This window comes from Pelmatolapia mariae, linkage group LG10_11 (assembly GCF_036321145.2).
Source record: "Pelmatolapia mariae isolate MD_Pm_ZW linkage group LG10_11, Pm_UMD_F_2, whole genome shotgun sequence".
Classification (NCBI taxonomy): domain Eukaryota; kingdom Metazoa; phylum Chordata; class Actinopteri; order Cichliformes; family Cichlidae; genus Pelmatolapia; species Pelmatolapia mariae.
Genome location: NC_086236.1, coordinates 23,738,265 through 23,761,865, shown reverse-complemented (window position 1 = coordinate 23,761,865; position 23,601 = coordinate 23,738,265). Strand labels below are relative to the sequence as shown.

General features: G+C 42.2%; 2 protein-coding genes across 6 annotated transcripts in view; one reads left to right on the top strand and one right to left on the bottom strand.

Moving 5' to 3' along the window:
• npas2 (neuronal PAS domain protein 2) overlaps window positions 1-495 on the bottom strand; it is a 44,030-nt gene extending 43,535 nt beyond the window's left edge. For all 4 annotated transcript variants that reach the window (XM_063488512.1, XM_063488516.1, XM_063488515.1 and 1 more), the window contains exon 1: window positions 226-495. The gene's annotated coding sequence lies outside the window, so the exon portion shown is untranslated. The remainder of the gene's footprint in view (window positions 1-225) is intronic.
• A 4,735-nt stretch (window positions 496-5,230) lies between these two features.
• brwd3 (bromodomain and WD repeat domain containing 3) lies at window positions 5,231-22,744 on the top strand. Of its 2 annotated transcripts, none has more exons than XM_063485733.1 (40): window positions 5,231-5,587; window positions 5,763-5,821; window positions 5,926-5,955; window positions 6,142-6,201; window positions 7,109-7,259; window positions 7,862-7,960; window positions 8,106-8,266; window positions 8,452-8,673; window positions 8,909-9,009; window positions 9,111-9,181; window positions 9,589-9,689; window positions 9,795-9,835; window positions 9,926-10,030; window positions 10,114-10,264; window positions 10,357-10,491; window positions 10,581-10,709; window positions 10,890-11,115; window positions 11,196-11,336; window positions 11,815-11,995; window positions 12,124-12,217; window positions 12,299-12,469; window positions 12,615-12,688; window positions 12,770-12,965; window positions 13,074-13,184; window positions 13,270-13,377; window positions 13,737-13,861; window positions 13,950-14,032; window positions 14,125-14,236; window positions 14,387-14,448; window positions 15,203-15,358; window positions 15,462-15,582; window positions 15,673-15,798; window positions 15,909-15,978; window positions 16,363-16,413; window positions 16,499-16,642; window positions 16,811-16,963; window positions 17,073-17,242; window positions 17,525-17,613; window positions 19,488-19,622; window positions 19,725-22,744. In XM_063485733.1, the coding sequence occupies exons 1-40, from the start codon at window positions 5,554-5,556 to the stop codon at window positions 20,570-20,572; spliced, it is 5,397 nt and encodes a 1,798-aa protein (XP_063341803.1). In that variant the 5' UTR covers window positions 5,231-5,553; the 3' UTR covers window positions 20,573-22,744. The 2 variants fall into 2 exon arrangements, with proteins under 2 accessions (XP_063341803.1, XP_063341802.1); XM_063485732.1 differs by having other exon boundaries at window positions 12,612-12,688.
• The last annotated feature ends 857 nt before the right edge of the window (window positions 22,745-23,601 follow it).

Genomic DNA, 23,601 nt, shown 5'->3' with positions numbered 1-23,601 from the left:
AAAAACAAAAAAAACAATCTAAACAGTCATGTATGTGTTTGATTGGGACATAAAGAAGCAGATATACCATCTATTGCTATTATAAACACTGAAGCAGACTGAGTCAGGAGAAGAGGTATTAAAAACAACTTTTTAAATTATTATTATTATTATTTGAAAGTTTCCAATTTGAAGCCACATTTATAACAACCGTAACAAGTAACGAGCACAAAGCTGGACACTCACCTTATTCTGCCGAATAAGGATCCAAACAGGAGCGGCTGTATGTGTCTGTGTGTGAGTCTGGGTTTTAACAGATAAAACTCAGACGTGTTACATTCCAGAAAGTTGCTCACAGGTGAAACTGCACTGCAGTCTGCTAACGATTCCTGCCGCTGTCTGTATTTAGGCTACAGCACGCTGCTGAGGTGACCCAGCCTACAAACCTCACACGTTCATTAGAGCGCGCTGGTCAGTCCGGCTCCTGTCCGCGGACTCATGCAAGCTGAATGAAGAGCCTCCGGCAGCAGCCAGTGTGAGCCCGCGCTCACAGCCCCGCCCACTGGTCCACATACTATATTAAGTTATGTGAGCAGGCTGATTGCAGTCTGCCGAAGAGCGGAGGTGGTCCTACAGCCCCGCATGTTCTCACGACGTCATTGGAGGAAAGCGCCATCCAATACCGCCCATCTCCACAGGGTTACCGTAAGGGGGCGTGGCTGGACCTCCATCCAGCCTTTCAGTGGTCTGCGTTTGGGGGTTTCTCGGCCAAACAACACTACAGGTAGAATACCGCGTGGGTGCAACACAAATGAAGATTTTAAGGCGTTTTGAAGATCACATTTTGGCTGTTTCACACACCACTGTTCGGCTGATTTGTGTGACTCGTGGTCTCTGGGTCAGCCACAGCCGGGCTTCGTAAAGTTTGTTGGTCTGAGAGGTGCACCGCTGAGTCGTACCTGTCCCCTACTTTCTCCTCAGTCCAACCAATCAGTGGACGCTGCAGCGCCACCTTTAGTTCAGTCCGTAATATCTGCATGGGTAAACTGCTAAAGGTGCAACAGCTCAAATGAGTCACTCCAGTATAAATGGTAAAATGGTAAATGGCCTGCATTTGTATAGCGCTTTACTCAGTCCTTAAGGACCCCAAAGCGCTTTACACTACATTCAGTCATTCACCCATTCACACACACATTCACACACTGGTGATGGCAAGCTACATTGTAGCCACAGCTGCCCTGGGGCGCACTGACAGAGGCGAGTATATGCAGTTGGTTGAAGCTGTTAAGAGTTGTACCTCACTGAGTTTCTCTGGTTTGCTATTTTACATTACAGCTATAGCATTACAGGTCACTATTCATGGCTCTGGCTGATGACATACCATGCATACTTCACATACAATGAAAATGGTTGAGATGTTAGTGGATAAGCAGATATGCTTTTAAATGCTGTGTTGTAGGTCGAAGCAACTGGGGTCCAAACATCTGTCAGTCCTCCCCAGAGCCCAGACCTGAACGTTATTGAAGTGGTGTGGGATCATCTTGACAGTGAACATCCAAAGAAGAGCTTTGAACATCCTTCAAGAACCCTTGGAGAACTATTCCTGAAGAAGAAAGCTGCCTAAGAGAGTTTAGATTGACTTTCAAGCTCATTACAATTGTGAAAACTCTGTTTTTGCCCTATATACTCTATGTTCTTGTTTGTACAAAAATCACTGGACCTATTTTTCAGTTTCCAATCAAAATATAAAGAAATAACGGGTGGCTCTTTGCTTTTGCACAATGCTTTATTTATAAATCTGCATTATTTCTAGGGTGGCATATAAACAGAAGAAAATTTATGTGACAAGAAAGGTTAACTCCTTTTGAAAAAGGCAGCTGAAGCACATGTTCAGATCACACTCCTGCAGATCAGTTCTGGAGACTTACTGAAGTAAAAAGCAAGTGGCACTGTATGCAAAAGTCTGAAACATGGCATTTGTACAAAGTTAGACTGATTTGTGGATTTTCATATTATGTCTAAAGACAAGGTAGCGTGTAACACTCTAAAACAATTCTCTTGTGAGAGCTGCATCCAAAGCATGATCAAATAGGCCAACACCCCCACTCCTTCACTTCATCTGTCAAAAGATATGCTGTCTAATAGACCTCTGAGAGGATGTGTGTCTCTAAATCACTCCTCAGGAGGGGAAACAAGGCCAGATGCTTCGAGTGGGTTAAGACATACTTGTATTTCACAGCGGACTGACTATTAAATCATGAATTTCGTTATTCATGACCGTAACAGAAGGGTGTATGTAAGGATGCTGCCAGAAGGGAGAATGACACCACAGCATATCAAATCATTTTCAGGCCACATAGATGTTTTGTCTGCAAAGAAAACTCTTTTGCAACTGCCTGCAAGAAAGCGTGTGAGTCTGCCAGTCGTCGCACATCATTTTCCTTTATAATTTTCCCGGTGAATAGCTATTCATGAACAGGGCAAAGACCACATGGCTCTACGTGAGGAGAAATAAATCTACACCATCCCTCCACTGTTATTCTATATATAAAAAGCTTTATCGTGGAGTTAAACCACACACATAAACACACACTCACACACAAAGAGTCCTCTTCAAACAATGACGAAGTGAACATAAGCTGCCAATTCTCTCAAAAGCAATATTTGAACAAACCACAGCAAACGGCAAGAGAACCTTTTTTCAATTTAACTGGAGATCATGAGGGAACCTTGACAGTGTACGTATGTGAGCGAGTACGTGAAGCCACAACTCAAAAATCCAATAACAATCACAGCTTTGCAGCTGTGATCTGTGATGATGGGTGTTGTGTCAGCCAGCCGTGCACGGTGAGAAACTTCAAAAGAAGTTTATACGTAATCTTTGTTTGTTCATTTTTTGCTAGTTACAAAGAAGGAAAGCATAGGGTATTTATTTTCAGCTTCCCAAATAAAATAGTGACCTCACCTTGGTGGTTATTTGAGACTCAGACATGCTCTCAACCTTTCCATGAGTCTTTCTATCTAAGCCAATGAATGGAGCTTTTTCAGTTTTTAGATTTTTCAAGGAATTGTGTGCAGAGTTCAGCTTCAGTATTACACCGATACATTGTGTTTTTTTGTGAACATGTGTGAATAATATACCATTAATGTTTACGCATAAACTATTTAAACACATAAGTCTGTCAAATATGTTTCTACGTGTGCAAAAATGTGTGCTTCAAAAACATTTCATCATGAAAACATGTCAGTCTGTAAAACATGACTGTGCATCACCCAGAAAACTTCACCCAGGGTGACAGTAATAAAATAATGAAAATATATGTCTCAACAGATCTGCATCATTTTGAGTAAAACTGCATAATTTAGTGTCACTTAATCTAAAAGTAAGAAAGGCCATGAGGTTTTCTTCTCTTTCTTTCACTTACTCCCTTTAGAAGTCACCACAACAGATCAGTTGCCTCTCTTTTAACCTATGCACAACATCCTCTACACCCTCTTTCAAAAGTACTTAATATCTCCTTTTACTACCCAAATGGACACATACTTCACCATAATGTGTTCTTACCCTGTTGTTTTATGTGGCTCATACAAATGAGAACAACCTTCCTTACAAAGATATTGTTGCAAGATGTTATGAATGAGTCTGTAATTGGCACAGGTGGATGGTTCAAAACTGTAAGCGAAGTGACAAAACTATGGCTCCATCCTAAACTCTTTACGCAGTCCTGTTACGAGCCGAGCCCCATTTATTATACTGGTGTTTTCATGAAACATATCGGAAATGATCTAAACTGAGTTTTTCGTCTCAGAAGTGCGCAGAGACTTTTCTCTACTGAGTCTGTTACGAACACAGTGACATTTCTGTCAGAATATAGCTATTAATGGGACTGTGTCAGTGTAGTAGACTAATATCTGAGCCATGTGCACATTTACCCAGGTGGCAGAGTAACGGTACTTTAATTATCACAGGAACTGTCCATGATCAATCAAATAATGTTAGGTGTTTTTCTACACATCTTACAGGTCTTCTGTTAAACACAGATTTCAGGTTCTTTTGGTGAAGCTGTTAAAAACAATGCAGCTTTCCTATGGATAAAGCTCCACCTGAGTCTCAGCCCCTGGGACCTCACACACAGTGCCCAGAGACTTCTATCTATACCTTATATAAAAAAAAAAAAATTGATCATCCATCAATTCTTCTCATTTGTGAATTACATCATTATTTTATTAAATATTATTATTTTATTGGTAATTGCCTTATTATTTTGTAATATTTTTTATTAGGCCTCCATCACTTACTCTCACTTGGCGCTTCCTTTATAGGGTTTGCTGGCTTTGAGCTGTTTCTGGTTATCACTGAAGTGAAGTGGCTGAGTTTTTATATATAAACTATAGAAAACACTGAATAGATAAACCTGTGATTGCAGCATTACAATAATTTACCTCTAAAAGCCTGTAAAATTAAATACATCTTCTTTTCTTATATTTACCTGTTGAAAAATGATCGTGTCTGCTTTCCTCCTTGTTTAGGATTTCTATTTCTAGAGCTCCCTTCCTAAACATTTTAAGAACAGCTCTTATTGGCTGTTTAGCAGATAATCCCAGTCACTTCACTGAGTTAGGAACCTTCTTAAACAAAAATCATCCATGAATCTCCTCTATGCTCGTTCTCTTTTCCTCCTGCCTGGCAGCTTCATCTTCAACATGCTTTACCCAGCGTATCCATTATCCCTCTTCTGCACATGCCCAAACCCTCTCAACCCTGCCTCTCTAACTTTGTCTCCACACAAAGGCAATGATGTTCAAGCCCACTCTTTAGAACTCAGCCTTGCAAGGGTGAGCTGGTGGAAATAAATGCTATACTATTTCACAATTTAACAAGCTGCACATTTTCTTTGTTACTGTTAAAGTCAAGGATGATTCTTCCACAATGACACCCAGATGCTAGAGACTGTAACCAAAACACTCCTCATATCAAAGACGAATGCATTTGTACCAATGACTGTTTTCTACAGTCACTGATTTGTACCTACTAGAAAATGAACTGATAGAAAACTTACCATGTCCAAATATATTAAGATCAGTGAGATTGCTCCAACAATTGCAACTGTATATTGACTGACAACAATATATTTAAAACCACAAATATTTTTATTCACAAAATAGCATTGGTGCCCCCCCCCCCAAAAAAAGAAATAAAAAAAAAAAAAAAAAAAACATTTACGAATACATTTACCCTTTAAAATATTAAAACTGAAAAACTATTAATCCTGAAAAATTGTGTCTTACCGCTGAAAAGTATTAACATTCAATTTTTGTGTAAAATATGTGAAACTAACGAGTTTTATTTGTAACATGGATTCATTCTTTCTGAAGAGAGCACTCCGTCCAGTACTGTGTTGATTCACTAGAGGGCACTAATCCAAAGCAGCGGATAGTATGGGAACAACTTGCGAGAGGAGGCCATTCACTAGCCTGTTTTAGCTACACACACCTAGCTACTCTTAGCTAGCCGGCGGCTAACCAGCGAGCTAAAACATCAGTTTGTCTTAATGTCGCCTGTCTTACCAAGTGATGGCAAGAGAACAGTGTTCACAAATCGAAGCTGGTGAGTACTGACCGCTGCTTTAATTCACGACTAAATATTTTGCATTTACACTGTTTACAGTTGTGTGCCAGGTAGCGAGCTAATTAACCGAGCGCAGCCCGGAGCTGGCTAACGCTAGCTCTGCTCAATAGCTACATCAGTTAGTACCAAGCTCATTTACTGTTTTTCTTTTCAGAACTCTATTACCTCATTGCCAGATTTCTGCAGTCTGGACCGTGTAAAAAAGCCGCAAAGGTAATACCCTACGATGAACAAAATAGCAAGTCGTACTGGTTAAAAATCGTCTAAATAAGTAGGTTTGTTAGCATCCGTTGCTAACTGTGTCTCTGTGTTGTTAGATCCTGATCGAGGAGCTGGAGGAGTATGAGGTAGGTTCAGCTGAACCTTTCTGAGTTTATTCTCATGTGCGGTTTCCGTAGTGATGCCCATCTTGACGCATTTTGGGGCCAGCTTTTTAGTAGTTTTGATCGATGCTAGATAAAGGAGCGCGATTCCCTGCCGGGACGAGCCTCGCAATTTTGTGTCCTCTCTGATATCGTCTCTTTTAACTTTAGTTGGTCCCGCAACGATGGAGTTGGGACGGGAAGAAATACAAACGGAACTTCCAAGATTGGGTGAGTGTGAATAGTCATTAATAACTTTTTAATAATATGGATCTTTTTTATTCCGCTTTCGGTTGACAATAACCTTTCCGGGGATGTCAACGTTTTAATTCTTTTAACCAACCAAAACGGTGTGTTTTCAGCATGTTTGTATTTATTTTAACCTATTTAACAATCTATATTAGTGCAGGCCTGTTGATAAATAACTATATACAGGCTATGCTATTGTGTGGGCTAGTGGGCGGAGAATGAAGATAAGAGCCGATAGTGATAGGCTGAACTAGATCCAGCGCTGTGTCAGTCTTCTTTTGGAGCCAATGATATCGCAGTTGCGTTGGCGAGCGAACCGGAAGAATAGCAAGAAGCTCTTTTGATTCGCTGTAAGCTTTTCTCTCCCTCCTCTTTCTCTACCTCTCCCTCCCGTTCCCTTGATTGTTTTCCAACTATCTGCATGACAAAACCATGCACACATTATAATATCAGGCAGCAATAAACAGGAAGAGGAAAATTAAACAGTTGCAGGCTACTTATGTGTGATTGCAGAGCTGTTTGGATTGGATCTTTCTTACCTGTATTGAAAATGAGTCAGTTAATGTTATAATCAACTTAAATTACAGAAAGTGAGGCTCGTGTTTTGTTTTGTTTTCTCATTTGCAGTGGTAACCAGTGCATTATCAGCATGCAGAACATTTTGTTTCACCATGTTCTGTTGTTGGTCATTTAAAAAAGTTGTTTCTTCAGTGATCAGTTAGCTGATCAATTCAGTTTAGTTGGTTTTTCAGGATTGTGCCATTGTCTAGAGTCCTTTAAATTAACGTAACAGTTTATTTTAGCACCCGTAACAATGCATTTGATGTGATTGTGTGTGGTTTTGTTATTTGTTGTATTAATATGTAATTACCATCGCTGATGTGTGCAGGTGGTGTTGAACCAGCACATTCCTGCAGACTATTTGCTCAGGATTTGCCAGCGGATAGGCCCACTTATAGAAAAAGAGATCCCACCTAGTGTTCCTGGAGTCCAGACCCTTCTGGGGCTGGGAAGACAGTCCTTGCTTCGCACCAGCAAAAGTGAGCATATTCCTGTTTTTCTATGATTTTTTTAAATGTATTTATTTTGTGCTTTTCATTAGTACCTACTCGGATCAACTCACCACGGCTTTCAGGGTTTTCCATTAGGTCCTAGTACCTGGTACCAGGTACTAAAATAGTACCTACTTGGCCAGGGTTCCAAGCGATCTGAGCAGGTACTGAAATGTGCCGTCATCAGACTGCATGCCACCAATTGGTAGGTTATTGACGTCACCCAAAGAGTCATGAGAGTGTCTCGTTCGTGAAAATCTAAATCGCCATTTTTGAAACCCGGCAACGAGGGAAATGGTAACTAAAACAATGCTGTGGTCCCCGAGTCTGATGAAATGCCACAGATTGAGCAGCAGCTATATTGTTGCCTTGACGTCCACCTTTGTTGTAGTGTTCGTGTTGCATACTAATTATGTCATGGGACGCTCGGACGTGTTGCTGTAACAGCTACTACGCACATGAGGTGGTACTCAATTGTAATGGAAAACCAGTCAATCTGAGGCGAGTCGATCCGTGTAGGTACTAATGGTAAAGGGGCTATAGTACATTATTTTTGGCATTCATTCTTCAACTCGCTGTTTTTAACATAGGTTGTAGCCACAAGGTATGTAGTGGCTCAGCTGTCGCTGCACTCCACCGAGGACGTCCACCAGAACCTCCAGTGAGCAATGGAAGTTCTCCTAATGTTGGTGTGTAAACTGTTTTTAAAATGAATTTTTACAACAATATATCATTTATGCCTTTTATTTCCACTAAGCACTTAGACCAGTGGTATTAAGTTTTCAGTGGCAGTGTGTTGCTTCTACTAATTGTTCGTATGTGTTTCACATCAAGTGTCCATCATGGGTGCTCGCCAGGCCACAGGCACAGGTCGTTTTGGCCAGGTTCTGCCGTCTTCCTCCTACCAACACATGAAGATACACAAACGTATCCTTGGCCACCTTTCTTCAGTCTACTGTGTGGCCTTTGACCGTACCGGTCGTCGAATATTTACGGTGAGTAAGAATTTCTTATTATTTCACCATCCCTGTCTATTTTATTTTAGCGGTTGTTCTTCCAGTTGTCGTGCTAGATCTAAGGTAACTACTGAACTCTTCCAAAACACAACATGGAGCTTCAGCCGAAGGTGGTTTCCAGTGGAGCTGTCTTATTAATTTGTCGCTGTCGGATTGGTTTTTAGGGTTCTGATGATTGCCTGGTAAAAATCTGGGCCACAGATGATGGCCGGCTCCTGGCAACACTCCGCGGCCACTCAGCAGAGATCTGTGACATGGCTGTCAACCACGAGAACAGCCTCATTGCTTCTGCCAGCTGTGACAAAGTCATCAGAGTGTGGTGCTTACGCACCTGTGCGCCCATCACTGTGCTGCAGGCTCATGCTGCGTCTATCACATCCATACAGGTGATACTTAAAAGAAAGTGCAGAGTCCTTTTACAACAATTGAAGTATCAAATAAAACTAAAAACTTGACTACATCATACAGGAATTAAATGTTTGAAAGCAAATTCATCTACTTAATGCTTTCATCTTATCTTGACCACTTGACCTGGGCCTGCTGCTGGCTTGTTATGTGAAATGCTGCACAGTCCTTCCCTGTGACTAACCAACACCAACTTTCCTTCTCTCCCCCCTCCAGTTTTGCCCAGCAGCTAGAGGAACAACTCGGTACCTGGCATCAACTGGTGCAGACGGCATGGTGTGTTTCTGGAAGTGGCACTCGCTCACCATGAAATTTAAGTAAGTATTGAGGTGTCTAATGTAGCATGCTTAGCATTGGTGGTTTTCATGAAGATAACCACGGGTTCTGTTTTTTGTTTTTTGTTTTCCCTTCCCCTCAGTGATCAGCCAGTCAAGTTTATGGAGCGTTCACGGCCCGGGGTGCAAGTCTCCACTTCATCTTTCAGCAGTGGTAAGTGTATCTCCATGCCAGGCAACATTTTGTTGTTACATGATCTCAGCTGCTGTGATTAGCAGAGCAAACACAGATCAGTTAATAACTGCACTTATTATTTCTTTTTTTTTTTTAAATTTTTACTTTTGTGACTGTTGAAAATCAATTCCATCTCTTATTTTAGGTAAACTTTTGTTGCTTATAAGATATTAACTTAACCAGGCCAAACTTCAACAGATGCATATAAGAGGATCTCATTTGAGTGACAGAATAAATGCTGCCTGCAGTTTAAAAAAATAGGGTAGTGTGTTTGCAAAATGAAAAGCATTTCATCATTTGAAATGGTTACAAGTTAACTAATATACAGTATGGCAGAACACTGTGAGGGTCATTGTTGTAGACTGAATGTGTTCTTCTGTTAATAGGTGGCATGTTCATGGCTACTGGAGGCACTGATCATATGATCAGGGTCTACTATCTTGGTGCTGAGTCTCCTATGAAGGTTTCTGAGATGGATGCTCACACGGTAAGAAACAGCATCCAGTCACTACATCCTGCTTGGTCCGCTCTGTTGTGCTTTTTAAGCTTCATTCACACAACTTGTATTCTTTCCTACTTTTTGTGCTTTTAGGATAAAGTCGTGGTCGTCCAGTTCAGCAATAACAGTGACAGGTGAGTGTGCTTGCTCAAATCTGCACGGACTTCAAATATTTTTTGTGTGTTTTACAAGTGTGTGAAGAATAACTGTGTATGTGTGTCCAGCCTAAGGTTCGTGAGCGGCAGTCGCGACGGTACGGTGAAGATTTGGCATTACCAGCAGCAGGAGTGGAAGAGCACCACTTTAGACATGGCTGCAAGGCTTCCAGGGTAAGAGAGGGAAGACTTGTAGTGTTTAGTGGTGGCGCTTCTGCCGCTATCATTTTTCACGTCTGATGGGATGTTCTTTTTAGGAGCACTGCTGCCACAGGGGACGACAAAGCTAAGCTGGTGGTGACTATGGTTGCCTGGGACCGCACTGACAGCACCGTAATCACAGCGGTGTCAAACTACCTGCTCAAAGTGTGGAGCACATCCACAGGACAGCTGCTGCACATTTTGTCTGTGAGTAGCTGAAGCCGATATTATCTGCAGTTCATTCGGTGTAAAATGGCAAATTGGCCTGCTTGATTGTCTGTGCTGTCTCTCTGTTCAAGGGTCATGACGACGAGGTGTTTGTGCTGGAGGCTCATCCATTTGACTCCCGCATCATGTTATCTGCCGGCCACGATGGCAACATTTACATCTGGGACCTAACCAAAGGAGTCAAGATCCGCAATTTCTTCAACATGGTAACCGATCCACAGCGAGCATCACCTACCTACCAGCAATGTTTTGTTTTTCACCAGCTTTAAGTTCAATTTTAAATGTTTGTTTGCAGATTGAGGGCCAAGGCCACGGTGCTATTTTTGACTGCAAGTTCTCAGCAGATGGGCAGCATTTTGCCTGCACTGACTCACACGGCCATTTGCTCATCTTTGGTTTTGGCTGCAGCAGACCATATGAAAAGGTAACTGCTAGCTGAGTCTTGTTTACCCAAAATAATCACCCCTATCATTTCCTCACTTTTAAAGGAACATTTAGAATAAATATTTGGACAGCACAGTGGATTTGTGATTACACATTTTGTTCTTTAATCATAAGAATCGGTGTCACCCTGTGGCGGTGCGCTGTTCTTGTTCCCCTCCAGATTCCCGACCAGATGTTCTTCCACACGGACTATCGCCCTCTTATCCGTGACTCTAATAACTACGTCCTGGATGAGCAGACGCAACAGGCGCCACACCTCATGCCTCCACCCTTCCTTGTGGATGTCGACGGGAATCCTCATCCTCCTCACTACCAGCGCCTGGTGCCTGGACGGGAGAACTGCAAGGAAGAGCAGCTAATACCTCAGATGGGATACATGGCTAACAGTAAGCACAGATTCACAGGTGAAAATTCAGAAGAAGTGACAGATGGTGTTTGATGCTTGATTTCTCCTTGCTTTACTTAGATGATGGAGAGTTGGTTGAGCAGGTTCTTGGCCAGCAAACGGCAGAAAATGGAGAAAGCCCGTTGGACAATCTCATCAGACAGCTGCAGAATGAACAAGATGAGCGTCAGAATGCAGAGCAGCAGGAAGAAGGGGAAGAAGGTGTGGTTTTTTTTTACTCAAAATGATTGAAGTTTTTTCCCAAAACTTTAAGTGTCTTTTGTCCTGTGTCCCACCCCTCTCCCAGAACCGGCCACGGCAGATGGCCGCCCCTCCCTGAGCCTGATTCTGCTGAAGGTTTCTTCCTGTTAAAAGGGAGTTTTTATTTTCCCACTGTTTGCCAAGTGGTCGCCTGATTTTTGGGGGTTTTCTCTCCAATATTGCAGGGGCTTTACCGTACAATATAAAGCGCTTTGAGGCGACGCTTCGTTTTATTTGGTGCTATATAAATAAACTTAAATTAAATCGAAGAGAAAATTGTTGGCTCTTCCTCAGTGGCTGAGGTTATACTTGTGAAATTCTACTATTTTTGCAAAACTCTGAACATAAACATTTTTTGTCAAGTTCTTCCAAAAGTGGAGTTTGTCCCCAGTAACCTGTAATTATATTTAAAAGAAAACAAATATAATCTTGTTTTCAGCTGGTGAAGGCGCAGAGGCGGTGCCCTCCTCTCCAGTTGTTGCACCTCGCAGAAGTGGGCAGGTGGATGGGGTGTGGCAAATGCAGCATAACGCCCTTCCCAGTCAGGTGGCCACCGAGAGGGACCTGCTGGCCTGGAGCCGCAGAGTGGTGGTTAATGAAGTGCTGCAGGGGATATTCAGGTGAGGAGGATGAAGGGAATTAGATTAGTTTTAAGGGGATTGCATAGAAAGATTTGATTTTAAAGCAAGGAGATCTTTTTTTTATAGGAATTTTAAATTCATAATGCTTTTTTAAATTTATTTTTAAGAGTTTCAGAGGAGTGCAGACAAGCTAAAGGTGACATTGAATGTTCTCTATACAACGCTGAGAGGAAGAAGAAACCAGTAACCTGTGCACCTAAGGTACGCTATTTTCTGCGTCACTATTGTTATGTCAGAAATCCCACATGTGCTAATTCATTCCTGATATTTTGGGTTTCGTAGAGCGATCTCTTGTCTTCACGCCTGCGCTCCCTGCGGCCCACGAAGAAAACTCATAAGCGCCACGCCTATCAAACCCGGTCAGCTCAAATCCGGCGTCCTGGAACCAGGAGTAGAAATCTCAGCAACCGACGTACCTCTAACAGCCAGATGGACTCAGAGAGTGATGGAGAAGTATGATTCACATTGTTCTGCTTGATTTTTAAAGTTACCGTGCTATAAAGTCACTTAGTAAACAGGAATAAAATCAGAAACAAGTGCTAACTATTAGCAGTCATTCATGTTATACTGAAGGTTTTGGATGTATTTTTGTTAGCAGGCAGAAGAACAGGTGGAGCAAACCGATGCATCTTCAGATGGTGATGCTCGGTGGCAGAGTGAAAGCAGCTCCAGGTAAATAAACACACTGATCGAGGAGAATTTTCAAAATATAGTCCGATCACCTGCCTGACGATACCCCGCTTTGATTCTCAGCGATTCCTCCAGTGAATATTCTGATTGGACAGCGGATGCTGGGATCAATTTGCAGCCGCCAAAGCGACCTACCAGGAGACCTGTACAGCCTCCAGATTACAGCAGCTCTGAGGAAGAAGAAGGAGATGACGAAGCCAAGGAGGCAAAGACGAGGGAAAAAGAGAAGAGGAAGAAGAAGTCCAAGGAGACCAAACAAGTGAGCCACCTGCAGCTGCAGTATTCAGAGTAAAAGCACATTTTGCTAGTTGTCACACAACATGGCACGAGTATGTACTTTAACATGTAATAAATCATATACACTCAGAAACCCACATCCTCTCTGGGTGGACTTGATGCGGAGGAGTGGCTGCCGCCATCTTGGATTATGGAGACTGTCCCCCGCCGCTCTCCTTTTGTTCCACAAATGGGAGATGAAGTAAGGACTGATGCTCCTAATGTCAAACAGGAAATACATGTTACATCACACTTTTTAAAATCATGATTCTCCTGTCCTCCTCCAGCTCATCTACTTCAAACAGGGCCATCAGGCTTACGTCCGGGCTGTTCGCAGAGCTAAGGCTTACAGCATCAACCCTCAGAAGCAGCCGTGGAACAGACTCAACCTCAGGGTGAGGCACAGTTTTATATAATAGCAAGTGCTGTGTATCGGCCCCGGCGTGCTCCATTAGTGCCCAGGCTGTTTGGAGAGCCTGAAAACGGCAGCCAATTTTTGTAACCACCTGAAAGCGGTAACCCAGTGGTCTCACTCACTTTGCACTGCAGTTAGACATGAGCAAAAATTGGCAAACCTCTAAGCTCTCTGCTGAGTCCCCCTTTAACCCCACTAGTTCACCACAATCTGCTGCTGTTTTTGTAAATGAAAACAACTTGAATCTCTTGAAACACAATATTCAGAATGCCACAGTAATCCTTCCTTACAGGAGTTTGTCCAGCTGCATTGACCTCCTTTTCTCTTCTTCCGCCTCAGGATCAGGAATCTGTGAAAGTGGTTGGAATTAAGTATGAAGTGGGACCTCCTACCCTCTGCTGCCTAAAAGTGGCGTTCTTGGACCCAGTCTCAGGGAAAATGACCAATGAGTCTTTCTCCTTAAAGTGAGCATGCGCAATACTTGTATATTCAATGTAATAAATGACTGTGAACACATGTATTTGACCACTTTTTCATTCCCCCACTCCCCAGGTATCATGACATGCCTGATGTCATTGATTTTCTGGTACTGCAGCAGTTTTACAACGAGGCTAAAGAGCACAACTGGCAACCTGGTTAGTCACTCCCCAGCAGTCTCCTTCCTATATTTACTGCTCACGTAAAGTTTTAAGGACTGTCCGTCACATCCGTTTGATCCTCTGTTCAGGCATGAGGTTCCGCAGCATCATTGACGACGCCTGGTGGTTCGGCTCTGTGGAGGATCAAGAGCCCCTGCAGCCGGAGTATCCCGACAGCCTGTTTCAGTGCTACGCAGTAAAGTACGTCTGTGTGTGAGCAGAGCTCGCTGTAATTTTTTAATTTATTTTTTGCTGGCTTCATGTCACCTTCTCCACAGTAAAATCAGATAAGCATCTCTAATCTCATACACAGCATGATCTAGTGGCATATTATCACATTTGTTTCATCAGATGGGATAACGGTGAGCGGGAGAAAATGAGTCCCTGGGATATGGAGCCTATTCCTGAGGAAGGTCAGTAATATTTATTGAAATGTGTGTATTATTTTGAAATATGTCGCTCTATTACAGAAGATAAAAGACGCCGAAAAAAGTCAAACATAATTGTACCCAATAAAAGTGAAATACTGCACATTATGGCATTTCTATTGAAAAGAAAGACATTTGATCTCATTCATCTAACAGCGGGGTAGAAACCCTCAACAAAAACATTGTCTGCCCTTCATTTCCGTGTCCTTGTTGGAATAACCATAGAAATAACAGGGAGACATTATACACACACTGTTGAGTTGCATATAAATAATGCCAGCACCCACCTACACTCTTTACATATTGTTTCCTGCAGTCATTTGTTTTCTGTAGTTTGTTAATTAGGAGCCATGGCAGTTTTAACAGGTAGCGATCTAGACTGTACCTGAAATTTAAAACCTCCCCAAAGTCCTTTTCAAATAACATCATACTGACATCTAGTAGTTCATTCTGAATGGCAGGCTCGTATAAATGGAAATTTTTACATTGCTTGTATTTCTCGGTCAGCACAGATTTATTATCCCATTTTCTCTCAGTAGCAAAATGGTAACAAAATCTCTTGTCACTGTAACACTGTTTGTGTTTTTATTGCACTCTGTTCCATTAATTTTAACCCAGAGAATTCTTTATAGCCTGCAGTGTAACTTTTAACTACCAAAAAAAAGTATTTTACTTCTCTCCTTTTTTTCTTGGTTACTAACTGCTGTTTAATATTCTGACACCTTTGTGGCTCCATCAGCTGCTTTGCCAGAGCAGGTTGGTGATGGTGTGGAGGTGGCAGAAGAGGAGCTGAAAGCTCTACTCTATGAGCCTCAGGAAGGTGAATGGGGGGCTCATACGCGAGATGAAGAATGTGAGCGAGTCATTCATGGCATCGATCAGCTTCTGACACTGGGTATGCCTCCCAAAAGGATTGATGAAGCTTTGCGGTAAAGTACAATCTGACCTTGTTTTCCTGACCTTTGCTAGGTTTGATTTTATTTGTGTTTGTTCCCCAGATGTAGCCAAGGCGTTCGCATTACCGGTAAATTTGCAGGACTACCCTCTGTACTGCACCGTAGTGGCTTACCCCACTGACCTCAGCACCATCCGCACACGTCTGGAGAATCGCTTTTACAGGTGAAGCATCATGCACTCCTTCTCTATGAATTCAAAGTCCTGGTGTGTTAACGTCTGAGTTTCAACCACTGATGCGTTCCTCTGCTGCAGGCGGATCTCTGCATTAATGTGGGAGGTGCGTTACATCGAACACAATGCCCGCACTTTCAATGAACCTCAAAGCCCCATTGTAGCAGCTGCCAAGGTGGTGACTGATGTTCTCCTTCACTATATCGGGTAAGACTTGACAGAGTTTCTGCTATGTTAAATTCACCGATGCTTTAACAGTGGAGTGACCATGATGAAAACAAACATTTCTGATGCCTTGATCCCGCTGCCTCCTTCAGGGACCAAAGCTGCATCGACATCTTGGATCTGTATCGTAAACTGAAGTCTGAAGTCAGCAGTGAAGCTGAGGTGGGTGTTGCACAAGTGTTTCTGTGTTTGTGTGGTTTGTATTATTAGACTGACTGTAGGATTCCTGCAGATCACTGAAAAAGTCAGTAGAAAGGAAAATGAGGTCTTTAATGTTTCATGTTTCCTACAAAATTACTTACTTTATTTTAGGATGTGATTTGAACCATTGCGCTAGAGATTAGCTTAGGAAGCTAACTGTATTTGTTATCCAGTAATCCATTAATGACCTGATGTAGACGTTGCCTTTGTTTGTTGCTTGGTTTGGAAATGAAAAGGAAACATAGGCTATCCCAGCTGGAGATCACTGCATCACATTCACATGTCCCAAAAAGCAAATGGAAACATGGATTTTTATGTGTTTTTTTTTGTTTTGTTTTTTTGCAGGTTGACTTGGACGTAGATTCAGACACTCCAGGAACATCTACAGGTCACCGGGTAAGGCAGCAGTTGATATTTGACAGGATTTTTAACCTCCCAGCTGTTGTCCCAGTCTCAGTGACTTTCATTTTGTCTCTGCCAGGGAGGCACTGCAAATTCTAAGAAACGTGGTGTGGTTCTGGATCCGAAAGCCTGGCGAGGTCAATGTCGAGAGCTGTTGCGTCGAATGACAGCTTCCACGAATTCCGAACCTTTCAGGCAGCCTGTGGATCTCTTTGAATATCCGGTAAAACAATCAGGATAAACCTCCATTTGAAATAAGACCACACATGCCAGACACTTCTTACAGCTCAAAGTAGCATTTGCAGTGTATGCTGCAAGTGTAAAACTAGAAGTTGCATTCAGGTGAATCGCTGTGTTCTTCAGCATTTCTGCTCTCTTTGTTTTCGTTCAGGACTATCGAGACATCATTGACACTCCCATGGATCTGGGTACAGTGTCAGAGACACTGGCAGTAGGAAACTATGAAAATCCGATGGAGTTTGCCAAAGACATCCGCCTCATTTTCAGCAACTCTAAAGCATACACTCCTAACAAGAAGTCACAGGTGAGTAGCTCACTGAGAAATAAAACATTCTGTAAAAATGCTGTTATTATAGGTGCAGTCTGAGAAAGCTTTGGTTTAGCATTTACGTATCGCGTTCTTTTATTTCTAGATCTATACCATGACCCTCAGCTTGTCGGCCTTCTTTGAAAAACACATCATCTCCATCATTTCTGACTACAAGTCGGCCATTCAGAACGAACGGCGGGCTCGTCAACATCTCACTTACAGGAACAGATTGCACAACGGAGGCAGCTCGCCACCTAATAGTCCATCCCACAGGTACTCGGCCACATTCACAAACCTAGACGCACCGTGTTATCAGATTATATTTTTCACTCTGGGCCATCAAAGTGTCTGCAGCTTCTGAAAGCATCTCAGAAGTACCCTACTGAAATAAAGAAATGTTTTCTCTTTAATATCATTTCAAGGTGTCGTGGTTGGAAAAACTATTCCAGAAACTGCTGAAAGTTGCAGGCACCCTGTCGTTGTTTATATTTATTATTGTGTTGTTAACAATATTTCTGAACTGTTGCTTCTTTCTTGTTCCCCTCTCCTGCCCAGCTCAAAAGGAAAGCACAAGTCAGGGAAGGCATCAAAGCCCAAAAAATCCCAGACCTCAACAAAGAATCGTTCTCAGAGATCACATAAAGGTACGTCTGCACTGTTGTGGCTTTCTGTGCTTTATAGATCCATCTGCTGCGTAGACTCGTGCAGTGAGCTGCTCTTAGAGTTGGTTAAAGTAATAGCTCTTACTCTTCAAAAACCAGAATGACCTCAGTTTGGTTTTAATCCAATGAAAAGCTGCAGAGGTTGTTTGTATCAAAACTTAACAGATGTTTGTTTCCTGTGAATCAAAGCGTAACATCAGTGTCATTTTTTCTTTTTTTCAGCTCAGTGTCAATAAACACTTTTATTTAAACAACTTATTATATAGTAGCAGGGGCAGTATGACTGAACATTTATATACCAGTATTTTAGAAGCCTTGCAGTTTCATGACATATTACCTTTAAAAAAAAAAATAATAATAATAACACACATTTTTTTTTCATAATTGTGTCTTCACATAGCTTTACAGTGACTTGTTCTTCAGGACTGGATAGAATGTAGAAACATAAATTTCTTGATAAACTAAAAAATTACACAACTGAAACAAAAAATAATCTTTCAACAAAACTGGCATGTGTGGAACAAGGAGCTGCTGGTTCCACTCTGAGGTCACATGTAATGACACTGAAGTCAATATAAGGCTTCTTACTGTTGATGCTTCCTGCAGCAGAGCTGGGAAGTGCAGCTTTGAAACAAACTCTGTTTGCGCTTTTCCTTCCAAACTTTGTGGCACAAATTATTCATTTGGAAAGACGTCAGTTAGTCTTGAGTAACGCATTAAGCAAAAGTTGATGTGATGCAAAAAGCAATTCTCTCCTTTCTCTTTTTTTTCTTCTTTTTTTCCCCAAGGCCAAAAATGCTCCAAACAGCAGATTCTGCCCTCTTTTCTTTATCCTGCATCACTTTTTACTGTTGTTGGAAGTGGTGACCGTTTGCTGTTAGTTATGCTATGCTAAAAACAATTTCTGTTTCTGCTAGAATGTTTGTTTCCCCCAATTAAGAGAGTTAAAAATTGTCATTTTAAATCAAATTCTGCATCATAAAGCTGTAACGATTAATACAGGCACATCTCAACAGAGGTAACACGCGACACAGCGCAAGAAAAGCTGACCAAAGGTGCATATTGAGAATCCCGTCTTTTAGAAATGTCTGGAAAATTTAGTTTATTGAACAAACTGCAAACAAACAATGAGTGGTTCTGCCCCAAATCTTTGTCCAGCAAACATCAACTGTGAGGGGAAAGCCCTACTCAGCACGGCCATGCAAGCCTAGAGGTGTCAGTCAGCCAATAAAATCTCCCGCCTGAGTGATGCAGGCAACTTTTCCCACCTTTAGCATGTGGTGGTGACGCTGTGTGGATACTGATCAATCCAAGGTTTGTGTAAACTTGGCTTTTAGTTTTAGGAACATGCTACAAGCGAGTATTTATCTATTTATATCGTCACTAAATCTGTAGCAGGTCAGCAAATCATGGAAAATAAACCAGGATGGAAGAATTAATGAAATATCCATGTTAATCAAGGAGTTTTGAAAGCTTGGGGACATGAAAAAAGGAAAATATGAAAACGCTACCAAACAAAAGACAAAAAAATCAGTTTTCAGAGAAACTGAAGAGAAATGGTAGGAATGGCAAACAAAGTATATTTTTCCACTTATAAAACAGGTCACCATTTCAATTTGTCCATTTGGCTCTACTTTGTTTAGTGTTAGTTAGGTAATATCGAGGTTAGCATCCCAACAAAATGGTGAATATAACAAACGACATTCAGGCTCTCTGCATTATTTTTGATGGTGTTATCTGACTTACATACATTCACCCCTGCTAAAAGCTTCTAGTATCTTCTAATGTGATTAGTTGCTTCTGTACTCTCAGCTTTTCTGATGGATAATTGCATTGTGTCTTTTTTTTTTCTTTAGCTCAGCAAAGCGGTAGTGTAGCAGAGGAAGAGGACGTCCAGCCTTCTTCCCCAACTTCAGGGACGAGTGTCAGGAGCAGAAATCAAGGACCACATCGGGTGACCCGCAGTCAAGCAACTCCTGTGAAGAAATCAGGTATTGCGAGCAGTAACTAAAAAGCTTGCACGTTTTCCCTTTTCAGTGTTTCTGCAAAGTTACGGTGCAGAAATGACCCGCCGCCCTCTCGTTTTCCATCAGGTCACCAGAATAACTTGCACCTAAGTAACGGCTCCAGACAACGGCACTTGCGAGAAACGTCGCAGTCCGACGATGAAGAGGAGGCGTCAGGATCCAACAGCTCCTCGTTGGAGTCGTCCTCCACCTCGTCCTCGTCGTCCTCCTCCTCCTCCTCCTCCTCCTCATCGTCTGACAGCGACAACAGCTCTGACTCTGAGATGGAAAAGTACGTGGAGGGAGGAGGAGATCACGACTACAGCAAAGCCCCCTGCCTGTCAGTACGCCTCTCAGCTAAGGGTAAGGTGGCAGCCTCAGGAAAGAGGAGACACAAAGGAGGAGAGGACACAGAGGCACAGGAACCTAAACGAGCACGACTGCAGCTTAAGGTAGAGGAGCAGGAGGATGATGAGGAGGAGGAAGAGGAGGAGGAAGAGGCAGAGGAGGACGAGGAAGAAGAAGAGGAGGAGGAGGAGGAGGAGGAGGAAGAGAAGGAGCAGCAGCAACAGGTGGATGTAAAACATGAGGAGGAAGAAGATGATGAGGAGGAGGAGGAAGAAGAAGAAGAAGAAGAGGAGGAAGAAGAGGAAGAGGAGGAGCCAGAGGACGAGGATGATAACAACTCTGAGGTGCAGACACGAGCAGCAGCAGCTCCAGCAGCAGCTAGCAGCCAGAGAAGCAGCCAGTGTAAGTCTCGGCGGGTCAACACACGAAACCAGGGCCGCAGGACAGTTCGATACGGAGACGACTCGGAGGATGATGGCCATGGGTCGAAAGACGACCCTCTAAACCTGGGCATGTCCCGCTCAGGACGGGTACGCCGTATGACTGAGAAAGCCCGTGTCAGCCACCTTATGGGCTGGAGTCACTGACACGTCGCCCCTCACCCATCCCCTTTTTTCCAAACCTCAATGAAAGAACTGTAAAACATGAGTAACACATCAGGGATTATTCTTTTTCTTTTTATACGAATTTGTTTGTGTGTATATATAATATATAAATATGATTTCTCTTTTTATCTAAAGACTGATTATGACTCTCATAGCCGGTGCTCATAAAATGTTGCCACGGATTTTCTTTTTTCTTCCCTGGTCAACAGAGCTTCTGTTCAACACGGACCCTCTCCTACTGGATTAACTCACCTCGGCCTTACTGCTTCTCTGGAAGAGCCCTTACGACACGGCTCTGGTCTTCTTCCTCCTCATCCTGTGGTTTCACGTCCAGAACTTTAAACACTATATAAAGTCCCCTTCTTCCCTCCAGCAACCTTTCTTGCTCCTGGTCACCAAAGAAGGATGTGGAGATGCCAAAAAAATGGTGCTCGTATAGATATCTGTGGTTTTGTTTTGTTTATTTTTATTTCTTTTTCACTGAGTAAATCAGCAAAACTGTTGTGGTAGTGGTCACAGCCACAGGTGCAGAATCACTTAAGGTATCTGATGTCAACTTTTCTCATTAGCAGCGCAGACTTCCATCTGGTTGTGCTCTCCTCAACTGAGGACTAGCAATATTAGGAAGAAGTGGGTAAATTAAAATGGCAACACGTTCTTATCCCAGGGCATAAAATACTGCTGTTGTTCTTGGCTTTGTACAGATGTTGTCTTGAGACGGGGTTATGTCACATTTGGGTGCTTCATTGTATTTCACTTTGTTTTCTTTCAATTTTTACTTGCTGGTGAGATTTGAACACCAAAAACTGCTTGGTTAGGAAAAAGATTGTTGTTTACACCTGCTTGTTGAAGAAGAAAAGTTTACCTGCTGTGTTTAAATGCGACTCCAAGCGGTCCATAAGACCCAAACTGTTTTGTATTTGAGTGGTAGACTGGTTTCCATAACCCATCACTACACTGTCTCCACCTCTTTGCATTTCTTTGAGACACTGGTGGTTTTGACACAACAGCAGTATTTGACGCCCTGGGAGCAGACGGAGAATAGATTACCATAGTAATATCCCTTTCAATGTCCTTGGTCTGTGAATGTGAAAGGAAATGTCTTTCCCCAGCTTCTTCTCGCTTGGGTCTTCTCTTCAGCACTGTTATTTAGATAGAGTTGGGTGCTGTTTTTAAAGGGTAAAAGTGGTGTATTCTTTCTTTCGGGGGTAACAAAGCCACTGTTTTTAGTGCTGTTGTACTCTGAGTGATCAGACCTGCAAATATTCATGGTTATTTACGCAGCTCCTTCTCTACCCAGCCTGTGCAAAAGCAAAGGAATCCCCTGGCCAGCTCTCTTCCACAGAAATATTTATTTTTCCATTGCATTATACTCGGGTTACTTTATCTATTTCATACTTTATTAGTGATGAGGAAAAAGGAAATATTTGCACATTTATCTCCTCCATGTGGCAGCTGAGTAATAAAGATATTAGAGAAATAAGATGAAACCTCATTTTTGTGTAAGAATGTTTGAACTGTGCCGGCGGCACTTTCGATTCAGCCCCCCACCCCACCCCCCACCCCACACACACACTTTTTTTTTTTTTTTTAAAGTTTATATAAATATAAGTAGAAATCTTTTTCAACCTGTGCATGATTAAACTGAAGGTCTCATCTGATTGCGCTTTCTTCTGGTTAACAGCAGAAGTATCATCATGGGTTTCAAACTTTGATAGTAGATCAACTGCACACATGATGGCTTTCTCCATCACTCTATACAATCACTGTCTCCCCCCCTACATGACCTACATTCTCATATCAACACTGGATGCTATGATTCAGACACACCTTCTCACCCCTCCGTGTGTCACTGAGGAAAGAGGCAGGCCTCCGAAGTTATTGTAAAGCTCGGTTAGTGACAGATTCTCAGACGAAACACAAATCGGCATCTAAAATCAGGTGTGCTGAGCAGCAGCATTAACTGGTGTCTTGGAATTCCTATGGCTCAGTGTGGGAAGACTATTCTTATTTTGATACAGTATTTTCATACAGTAGATGACGCTTAGTCTTGCCTCAAAGCATCAGATTAGTCAACAAAGACAACGTTCTCCCATAGGTTGAATAAGCTTAATGTGTTTTTTATAATGTTTTAATTGTGCGTGTTTTTTTTAAATAAAAAAGAAAATGAACTTCTCTTAGAATTTTGTCCCCCCTTTTTTTTCTTTTAGAAAATTTTCCATGTCTGATATCTGTCCACGCTAAGCCTGCATAAGCTTGAAGGGCTACTCGCCCAACACAGGGACTGAGTCATCAGTTCTCTTAGTAATGGGTCATAAACAGCCACCGAAGGCAGAGATTCGAGAGTTTCTGAACACTGGGGCTGCTGACTGTGATGGTAGGCAGTCATAAACCTCACTGTACCATTTGCAACTGCCTAACTGCATTAATGCACTGAAAGCTGGGGTGAGTCAGACAAGGAACAAACAAAGTTGAGCTGTGACGCACCGTGCTCCACCACACCTAGAAATTGCAGTGATGCTGGAGGATTGTAGGATTTCTAACTATTCGGTGCATAAAGAGATAAAGGTCATTTTTAGTGTGATAAGTGTGGCAAACAGCAACAAAAAAAGGAAAGGGTGACTTGTTATATAAAACGCCTTCATTCTATATCTAAATTGAGTCTTAAACTGCTAAATCCTCAAATGCTTATATCAAGTGATTAAAATCTGATTAAAGGCTTTTTCTTTGAAAACTACAGCTGCTGGGTGAGTGCAGCACACGGCAGGAAAAGAGTGTGTTGGCCAGTTTTGTGTCTTCAGCATTAATAAGGTAATGATTAGAATTACATCCTTTAAAATGCAGCATTATACAATTGAGGGTGGTCTTACCAAAATACTGTGAAAATGTGCTCCTGGAAAAGTATGAATTATTCATATAAAACGTAAATCCTATAGACACACCCATCAGCCCTCACAAGACTCATTATAGGTCTTTGTCTTAATAATGTGCCAAAACATAACCTAAAGTAA

What these genes read in the sequence shown, in the direction of transcription:
- brwd3 (XM_063485732.1), top strand. Translation starts at nt 5,554, where the DNA reads ATGGCAAGAGAACAGTGTTCACAAATCGAAGCTG. An exon ending in GTGTTCACAAATCGAAGCTG is followed by an intron (nt 5,588 to 5,762) that starts GTGAGTACTGAC and finishes TTTTCTTTTCAG; the next exon opens with AACTCTATTACCTCATTGCC. An exon ending in TGGATCTCTTTGAATATCCG is followed by an intron (nt 16,643 to 16,810) that starts GTAAAACAATCA and finishes GTTTTCGTTCAG; the next exon opens with GACTATCGAGACATCATTGA.